The 10,078-nt window shown below is 49.1% G+C and overlaps 1 protein-coding gene across 1 annotated transcript in view; it reads left to right on the plus strand.

Moving 5' to 3' along the window:
- The window catches only part of SLC1A7 (solute carrier family 1 member 7), a 61,780-nt gene that overhangs the window by 32,680 nt on the left and 19,022 nt on the right, over positions 1 to 10,078 (plus strand). Inside the window, exon 3 of the mRNA XM_019666430.1 lies at positions 901 to 1,116. Coding sequence (XP_019521975.1) covers positions 901 to 1,116 — 216 coding nt within the window. The remainder of the gene's footprint in view (positions 1 to 900; positions 1,117 to 10,078) is intronic.

Genomic DNA, 10,078 nt, shown 5'->3' on the forward strand with positions numbered 1-10,078 from the left:
GTCCCGGTCTGGGTGGGGAGGGGTGGGGAAGACCCAGAAGAGAGAGATCCACAAGCTTCCTCTACACAGCCTCCCTCAAAGGGAGTCAGGACCTGGGCACGAACCCAAGATGGCTACAGGGTAGCACCTCGCAGGGGAAATCTAACCATGGCCCCATTTTATAGATGGAGATCCTGAGGCCCAAAGATGGGGAGTGGATTCTTGCCTGAAGTCACATAGCCAATGGGCAGAGCTACGAATAGGACCCAGGTCACCAATTCCCAGCACAGGGTTCTGATTCACTCACTCACTCACTCTCATTCATTAGTTCATCAGCAAGCGTGCAGTAACCACCTGCTTGGTGGCAGCTGTGAGAGCTCACACTGGGCACTGGGGACCCACAGAGAAGTCAGACCTCTCCCTCTTCTCACATGTCCTCAGTCTGATGAGAGAGACAGGTAAACAGACAGGGACAATTACAGTCATGACAGATGATGCTGGATCCTGACTGTGGATAGTTTAATGATACGAGGAGCGAGGAAGAGGGCTGTGCGAGCTCCTGAGGGGCTCCTCATTCTGGGGGAGAGGCAGGTAGCCCACAGAGATTTCACCAAAGAGCTTGGTCTTACCTAATGGCTAGGAATTAGGCAAATGACAGAAGCTGATAAAAGATATCAGCACAGGGAAATGTCTAGATATGTGAACAGGCTTGGCTGGTGACCCTGGGCATGGGGGAGAGAGCAGAGCAGAAAGAGAGGCTAGAAGGGGCCATGAGGACTGGATGACTGGGAGGGGTTCCCACGCCCGCACGTTCCCTGGAGCACTGTGAAGGTGCTGAGCAGAGCCAGGAGGGTGGTAAGAGTGGGTGCACCCGGGGTACCCTGACCCACCCACACGCCCTGACCCACATCGCTCTCCCAGCCTGATGTCCGGCCTCGCCTCCCTGGACGCCAAGACTTCCAGCCGCCTGGGCATCTTCACTGTGGCGTACTACCTGTGGACCACCTTTGTGGCAGTCATCGTGGGGATCATCATGGTCTCCATCATCCATCCCGGTGGCGCAGCCCAGAAGGAGGCCACGGAGCAGAGTGGGAAGCCCATCATGAGCTCAGCCGACGCCCTGCTGGACCTCATACGGTAACCCTCACCACGGACACTCTGCTTGGGAATGCCATGCCTGGGCTGGGGCCGCAGGCTCCACAGGCCCAGCTGCACATGTCTACCAGGGGGCAGGATCGGGTATGGGGAGGGGGTGCTCAGAGTCTGCCCTTGATTACTCCTGATAATGAGGGGGCAGCCACAGAGGCCACTCTCTGCTGCCTCGACCCCTGTGCTCCCATGGGCTCACAATGCACTGTCTACCCCATTGAGCTGGGAGCCCCTCGAGGGCCAAACTGGGGTCTACTCCTATGGGAGCCCAGCCCCAGCACACTGCCTGGCACAGAGCGGGTGACAATGAGTGTTTGCTGACTGACAGAGCTTACTTGTATGCACTCAGCCTCTCAGGTGGAAGGCCAGCAGTCACTGGTTCCCTCCACCTCCCTTTCCTTTTTGGGACCCTTTTTACAGATGAGGGTTTGAGGCTCAAAGAGATGATGTGACTTTTCCAGGGTTATTCGGCAGGTAGGTTGTGGAGCCAGGATTCAACCTAAGCCTGTCTGACTCCAAGGGCAGTGTTTTTTGCCCTGCAGAGTCCCTGTCTGAGCCACGTGGGCTCAGCTAACCATCTGTTTCATAGACCTGAGTCCTCCTCCCAGGAAAGTGCTGTAGACCCTGCAGTACATCCACATCTGAGTCCCTCTGCCCCAGGCTCCCTACAGGCCACCCCCTCTCCTCTCTGGCTCCCTCACCAATGCTGGCCCTGTGCCAGGACACTCAGAACTGGCCTTAATTCTAAAGGAGAGAAAGGCCCATGAATAGACACAGACGACATGGGTGGGGGCTGTGATGGGAGAAATAGGGGTTGGGGCTGGGGGCAAGGAGCAGTGTCAGAGGAGGCAAAGCTGCTGCTGTAAAGGATGGGATGAGTGGGAGGGCAGGGGAGGCAGTGAGGGCAACAGCTGTGCAAAGGTCCTGAGCGGAGACGGGAGAAACCATTGTCCCTTCCACACGACTGGGGCACAAGGTGCGAATGGGGAGTGGACAATCACTAGGGAAGTTGGTGGGGCCAGGCTATGAAGAACATTGCGAACCAGGCCAAAAACTGTGTTTTATCCTAGAGGCCACACAGGAAGTGGGTTTTAAACATGGGAGTGGCATGATCCAATTCAGAAGGCTCACTCTGGCTGCCAGAATGGGGGAGGGGGACATGGTAGGAGGGGAAGACAGAGGCAGGGACTGGGCCAGGGTGGTGGCCACGGGCACGAGGAAAGAGAGCAGACTGAAGGGCTGCTCAGGGGGTAAGATCAGCAGGAGACAGGCAAAATGGAGGGGAAGGTGGAGGAGGTGGTGGTGCTGATGGCATGAAGATTTCTGGTCTGAGCCCCGTAGTGGATGGCAGTGTGGTGCCGGAACTGATGCGGACATCCTGGGGGAGATGACAGCTGATGGTTGGCCAGTGGATCTGAGTCTTGCTGGAGAGTCTGAGCTGGAGAAGAAGGGTGGGAAATGAGCAGGGTAGAGATGTTAGGTAGACCCTCATGGCGGAGGAGTCTCCCAGCACAGCGTGGGTAAGGAGAGCGGGGCAGGGACAGAGCCCAGGGAAGTACCACATTGGAAACGGTTTATTGGGCTCAATAGGACACCCCATCAAACTTGTTCTGTACACTTCTTCTAGTCCCTCCCATTTTCTTGCCAACTTCAGATGTAAGAAATCCAGTGTGGTTTCATATTAAAACTCCAGACTCATCCAATTTAAATTGAATCCTATCGTATACTTTTGCATCTGGTTCAAACTTGGAAACCTGGAGTGGGAAGAAGATTATAGTAGATTTTTCTCTTGTTCTTGCTCCACCTGCTCTCCTGTTGTTAGCACTGGGGTTGGAGCAGTGGAGAGAGGAGGAAGTGGGCTAGAAATGTCCTCCTCCCCTGGTGGTGGAGTGAGCTGAGGGTGGTGTTCTCTGGTTGTATTTCTTCAGGGGTTCTCTTGTGGGTTCTTTGGAGCTCCTCCTGTTACTGGTGTTATTCCCTTGACTCCGGTTATCCATGCTCTATCTGGCTGTTTACAATGGCCTCCTCAGGCCTGACCTCTGGTCAGCTTCTCTGCTGGGAACCTCATACCCCTGGGTGATCCTCTTAGGCATGGTCCCTTCTGCAACGTCCACATTGGCCCATGGGAAACATATATATCCTTGCTAAAAGTGCAGGCCTTTCCCAGGGCGTTTGAACATAAGTCAGGCACCACCCCTACATTCCTCAAATCCTAGTGGACACAGCCAAGGTCTCTAAATAGTGACCTTTAAGCCAAGGTCTCTTGGCTTAAAATTAGGGAGCACTCTTCTCTTTTCCTATCAGGATTGATGCCCACCACACAGTACCTCACCCCTCTCTCTTCTCACCCTCTGTATCAGTTAGTTATTGCTGTGTAACAAGACAACTAAAGATTTAGTTGGTTTAAAATAACAACCACAAGTCTACAGTTCAGCTGGAAGGTTCTGCTGATTTGGACTGGGCTCGGCTGAGCTCACTCATGTATTTGCAGGCAGCTTGTCACTCAACTGGGAGGCAGATGATGTAAGCTGAGATCCTTCAGCTGTGTTCCTTGTGTTCTCATCCTCCAGCAAGCCAACCTGGATTTATTAAATGGTGGTGACAGGGCTCGCCTGGGCATATTGTTATGATGAAGGTAGAGGAACAAGAGAGAAAATAGAAACATGCAAGTGTTTTTCCAAGTCTCTGCTTTTGTCAAGTCAGCTAACATCCTGTTGGCCAAAGCAAGTCATGTGGCCAAGTCCAGACTCAGGGTGGGAGGGGACCGCCATATTATAAGGCAAACGGCTTCCATTAATGGGGGCTATCAATGTAATCAATCTGCCATCCCCTCCATTTTCTCCATTCTTCAGGATCTCTTTTAAGTCTTTTTTTTTTTTAAGCTGAGCCATCCTGCCACCAGTTGGCAGCTCAGTGGCTGCTCAGCTTGGGCCGGGAATTGAACCGCTGTTGCTCAGAGCTCAAACTCTTGAGCGAGCTCTTAACCAACTGAGCCACTCAGCCGGCCCTCTTTTATTCTTTAAGGTGTGTGATGAACTAAAGATCACATAAACACTTGCAATTTTGTTCCCACTGTATGGTTCTCACACCCATAGAGAGTCAGAAAGAGAGACCCAGGCAGGGTCAGTTATATTTACACTTACTTGCCTGGTGATTTCATCCAGTACCATGATGTTGAGTACTTTCTGTACTCTGACACTGCCAAATTTTGTTTCCAGCCTGGAAACCTCTCACCCACACTTCAGATTCTTATATACAGTCGTCTAAAGGCATCTCAAAATTAACACATCCAAAGCTAAACTCTGGATTTTTCTCATAAATCTGCCCTTTGCTCAGTCCTGCCCATCTTGGTCTCACGTCTCTCATGTCCTGCATCTAATTCGTCGGCAAATTCTATCAGCTCTACCTTCAAAATAATATCTCAGACCTTGTCCCCTTCTGTCACCCTCTGACAGTCCCATCATCGCCCAGACCACCATCACTTCCAATAAGGTCACCCTCTTTCTCTCTGCTTCCCCACAATCTGTTCTCAATGCAGAAGCCAGAGGGATCCTATAAAAAAACCTGTTCACAACCTATTACAAGTCAACAAAATCCAGTGTTCACTATGGCCTACAGGCCCTTTCTGATCCCCCCGACCACACACAGGTCAGCCTCTGACCTCCTCTCCAGCGCTCCCTCCCCTCACTCCGGTCACGCTGGCCTCTGTGCCATTCCTGTAGATGTCGTTAGGGTCCCATCTGAGCACATTGTCCTCACCGCTGCCCCTGCCTGGATGGCCCCTCCTGCAGAGCGCACGTTGCTTTTTCCCTCACTTCACTTACACTTCTGCTCTATGTCATCTCTTCAAAGGGACCTCCCAGCCTCTGTCACTCTCTCCTCATCGCCTTTCTTACGGCCTGACACTATCATGTCTATGTATTTCTTTATTTCTCTGTCTCCCCCACTGGAATAAAATATGCTCCAGGAGGGCTAGTTCTTTAAAAACCTGGAGCCTAGAACAGCACCTGGCACAGAGGTAGAGCTAAGTGTTTGCTGAATGCATATGTGGGATGTGGGGTCGTCGATGGAGTTGGGGTTTGAAGCCACAGGAGAAAAGGGACTGTACTGAGCCCGGGGTGACCTGTGGCCCACAGCCACACTGGAGGGCTGCAGAGCTGATGAAGCAGGAGCCAGCTGAGGGCCCGGAGGAGAACCAGGGGACCAGATGTCCTGGAAACCAAGGGAGGAGGAATTTTGAGAAGCTTTATTTCTAAGATCCGTTATTTCTAAGATTTGGTAACTATGATTCATCATTTCTTGGATTCTATGATTTGAAACAGCCTTTCTTCGTGGTGGAAGGAGTTGTTGGTGCTCGAGGAGCCCCCGCCCTCCCACCACTGCCCCTTCTGCTCAGGGGCTGAGGGCTCTGGATCTAGCACACGTGTCAGAGTCAGATGTTCCAGGAGCAGTTCCTGCTCTCGGTTCTTTTTCACGTGGTGAAAATTGATCCTCTGGTTTGAGGCTTTTCCCCTAGTCACTCTCAACCCGACACAAGTTGTTTTGCAAAGCTGGGTAGTTGGATATCCTGTCACTGTTTCTTAGTCAGAGAACAGGGCTGCAGGGGGAGAGACATGCTTCCTGGGACAAGGAACCAGAATCTTGGAGATGTGAGATCTTGTCTCAGCTCTGCCAGGAAGTTACTGTGTGGCTCTGGGCAGGCCAGTCCCACTCTGCAGGCCTCAGTTTCCCCAGTGGTTTTCAATATTCCTTCTAGCTTTGTGGTTCTGTAACACAAAGGACTCCAAGCCATTGAGGAGGCTACAGAGTCGGAGCAGGAGCTACTGGAGGCGGGTTCTAGGAGATGAGGTTGGCAGGACAGCGCAGAGCTCAACCTTGAAGACCTTGATTCCAGGCTGAGGGGTTGGCTCTATGCTTTAGAAACAAGAAGCCGGTGAGTTTGGGAAGGCAGGATTAGAGCTGGATGGAGTGGACAGGGTGTGACTGGGGACATGGGGATGCCCTGTGAGGGGATGCAATCACTTCCATTCCATCCAGCCCACCTTTATTAAGTACCTGCTCTAGTCAGACATTGTGCTGGGAGCTGGAGGGTGGAAGGGAGTAAATACAAGTCTCTCCATCTCAGGACAGACAGATAAGAGTGCACTGGACAGCCATTCCCTGAGACCCTTTCTAGCTCTGATGTTCTGAAGGGCTGTGCAGACAATGAGGACACCAGCAGCGAGGGCACCAGAGACCCCCTTGTTCTTTCTCTGGCCCAGAACAGATGCCCACCAACTGCTGAAAACTAAACAGGAACATGATAACCAAGACTGAGAGCTGGGAACTGACACATGAAAAGTCAGAAAGATGTGGGGGCCAACTGAACTAGGAAATAAGGCCCACAGCACACCTCAAGGGTGGGAAAGAGATGCATCCGTCTCTCAAAGATGATTCTAGAGGAACAGAACGGGCTGTGTCCCTGGATGACTCTCCAAGACATGAATTCATTTCCCAGGGCTCCAAGTGGGGGCTCCAGAAAACTGACATCTGCTCTGAGAGCAGCCTCACAGAGAAAAACCCAAATGGAACACTAATCAGAGCTTCTTTTTTTCCCAATCTTATTAAAACACCAGAGAGATTAAGTAATGGCTTAACTCTATTTATAGCTCCCAGTTACCCTCTCAGGGATTGGATGAAGCTCTTGGGAGCTGTGTTTGCAAAGGAACAATTCCCACCTTTGGGGCCTGAGTTGGGGACGTGGAATTAGGGTGAGTTTGGAACCGTCACAGTGGGAATTTATAAATAGCAATTGGGGGTGGGGAAGCAAATAGAAGTCTCTCCATTTTAGGAAGGCCAGGCGAGAAGAGTTCACTGCACTACGGCCTTACCTGAGAGATGCGCAGGGAGGCCCAGGTCGGAGTATGTGTATACTTGGTGGTCATGGCTATTAATGTCTCCCAGGCCCATCGCGTCTTCATTTTATGTAACTGCCACCTGGAGCACGGGCTTCATGGAGCAGACAGGAAGACTTCCCATGGGTGTTCAAAACCAAAAGAGAGTGTCGTACATTTTCTCATTTAATAATCAAAGGTATAATTCTTTATTAAAATCTGCAGGATAAGTTCATTGATAATTAGTATGTACATGGGTACTAGTCAGGAATTGCTTTTGGCTGCTAATTAAGAGACACCTGAAGTAGCAGAGGCTTAAGTAAGGTAAAGGCTTGTGTTTTCTACCAAATAAGCAGAGGTGGGCAGCTCGTGGTCTTCAGGATCTTAGGCTCCCGCCACCTCTGTGCTTTACCGTGCTTAGCGCTTGGCTTGTATCACCAGCGTGCTTCACGGTTCAAGAGCGTTCCTGAAGCTCTAGCTACTATGTCCATGTTCCAGGCAAAGAGAAAAAAGGGGGAGGAAAGGACCAAAGGCTCCTGGCTGAGTAGGTGCCTTTTCAAGAGTTTTCCAGAAAACACCACCCAATGACTCCCACTTACATCTCATCGGTCACCCTTTTGGCAAGAAAGGCTGGGAAACAGGGTTTGATGGCAGGGACCTGTTGGTCCTCGTAACATCTCAGGGCTTCTATTAGCAAGGAAGGAGGGAGAATGGAGACAGGATAGGCAACTGGTGTTCCCTGCCACAGCACACATTTTAAAGGAAGCTGTAAAGAAATGTATATACTAGGTATGTTCCATTCAGTTTCTTACGACCTTATGAATATTCTTAGATTCTGCTCAGGCTGATGTTGTTTCATTAGAAAAACACCTTGTAAGTCACTCGAACCTCCTGAAGATGTACCCAGGAGAGATTTTCAAACTATTAACAACTGGTACAGGGTGGGCATCCTCCAGTCTGGTCATGAGTGCCCAAGGCTGGTGGACCGTGGCACTCTGGAAGGCTGTGTGCCCAGCATGTGCTTCAGGCCTGCTTGATGTCATAAGCCCTTGCAGACAGCGACTATTGTGGTGGCAGAGCTCTGCTTATAACTCATTGAATAAAAAAGCCTCACTTGAGCTTCTGAGAGCTCGGCTCCTGACCAGACTTCTTCTCTCCCTCATAATGAAGCTGAAATCAAGTGGGAAAAGCCATCACCATTCTCGCCCAGCTTTCTGTCCCTGTAGCTCATTCTAAGCCCTCTTCCTCCGGCTATCTGCTTACAGTGAACCTGTATTGTAGCAGCAGTGAAAAAAATGACAAGTTTCTGCTTTCCAACAGTGGCTGCTAGAGTGTAAACTTAAGAAATAATGCCTACTCGTATTCATATATATAACTCCATGTATGTGTGAGCTGAGTCTTGAAAGAAGAGATTTGCCAAGAACAAGAGTGAGAGGGAGGGGCGACCCAGGTAGAGGACACAGCGCACCGAACATGAGGCAAGTTCAAGGAAAAGGCAAGCGCGGGAACAAGAATCTTTGTTAGCATCTCTGATTTAGAGTAGATTCCTGGAAGCAGATTGTAAAAACAAAGGTAAAATACCTTTAAGACCTTCAATATGAACTGCAAATTGTTTTACAGAAAGGTTGCTGCCAGAACCTTGTGAGGGTGCACCTGTCACCACAGTTCCTCAGCATTGTGTATTGTCATTTAAAAAATCCTTTATCAGCTTGATGGTGGAAATGTCTTTAATTTATTGATGAAGCCAAACATTTTCAAACAGCATTTGGGGTTACTTATGTTTCTTCTCCTGCGAAGTAAATTGCCTGGCCATGGTTTTCAATCGTTTTTTTATTGGGCTGTTAGTGTTTTTGTGGTCTATTTATTTATACAGCAATTTGTTGTGTGGTCCATTTATTTATACAGCAAATTTCCTGAGTGACTGTTAAGTGCCAGGCACTCTACTAGGAGCTGGGGACACAGCAGATCTCTGCTCTCACAAGATTTATAAAAACTCTATAGATTTAGGATAATAACATCTCGTCATACAGTTTCCCCAGTTTGTCATTTGCTTTATAATTTTATTTATATTGTAATCTGTCTTAGCTTCTTAATTGTATTAGCTTTTTATTTCGGCACAATTTTAGGTTTTACTGAAAAGTTGCAAAGATAGTATAGAATTCCCATACCCCCTTCACCCAGCTTCTCCGATGTTAGCAATTTATATAACTAAGGTACATTTGTCAAACTAAGAAATTAAATTAGGGCAACACTAGTTAACTGAATTATAGACCTTATTTGGATTTCCCCAGTTTTTCCACTAACATCCTTTTTTCTGTCCTGGAATCCAATGCAGGATACCATGTTCCACTTAGGACATTCTTAATTTTAATGTAGTATCGTCTATTAATTTTTTTGTGTGCTCATTTTGTTCTTAGAGAGTCCTTCCATATCCTGAGAGCTGACAAAATGTTGGTCTATATTTTCTTCTACCTTTTTATGGTTTCATTTTAAAAGTAATTTATTTCTGAAAACCATCTGGAATTTATTTTGATGCAAAGTGCAAATAAGGAGCTACTTTTATTTTTCTGAATAGTCGGTCGGCAGTACAGTTCTCTATAAAGAATCCTTCCTTTCTTCACTGACTTGTGAAGGAGCTTTTGTCAAATATGAAATACCTAGATGGCCTAGGTTCTGTTTCCAGGGTACAAGCTCCATAACATTGGTTTTTGTATGGACGGCTGTGTCCGTATCGCACTGTTTTTTGTTTTTTTAAAGATTTTTATTGGGGAATTGGGGGGAAGGGGAACAGACAAGTTGCTGTCCTTTTGTTCTTCAGTTGAGGACGTTGCTTCACTGGCCCATGTTGGTATTATCATTGAGCTCTTCCCGGGTAGCTCACCGGCCATTGGACGGCCACTCACAGCGGCTCACGGCAGCTCACAAAAGCTCACGAAAGCTCATGCCCGCTGCTGGCCAGCCCCACTGCAGCCTACGCTGTAGCGGGCGACTCATGGCAGCCCAGCTCCAGGTCGAGCTGTTGTTCACCATCTTAGCTGTAGAGGGCGCAACATCACTGGCCCCCATGTGTGATCCAA

The sequence above is a fragment of the Hipposideros armiger genome, unplaced genomic scaffold (genome assembly GCF_001890085.2).
Source record: "Hipposideros armiger isolate ML-2016 unplaced genomic scaffold, ASM189008v1 scaffold_469, whole genome shotgun sequence".
Taxonomy (NCBI): Eukaryota; Metazoa; Chordata; class Mammalia; order Chiroptera; family Hipposideridae; genus Hipposideros; species Hipposideros armiger.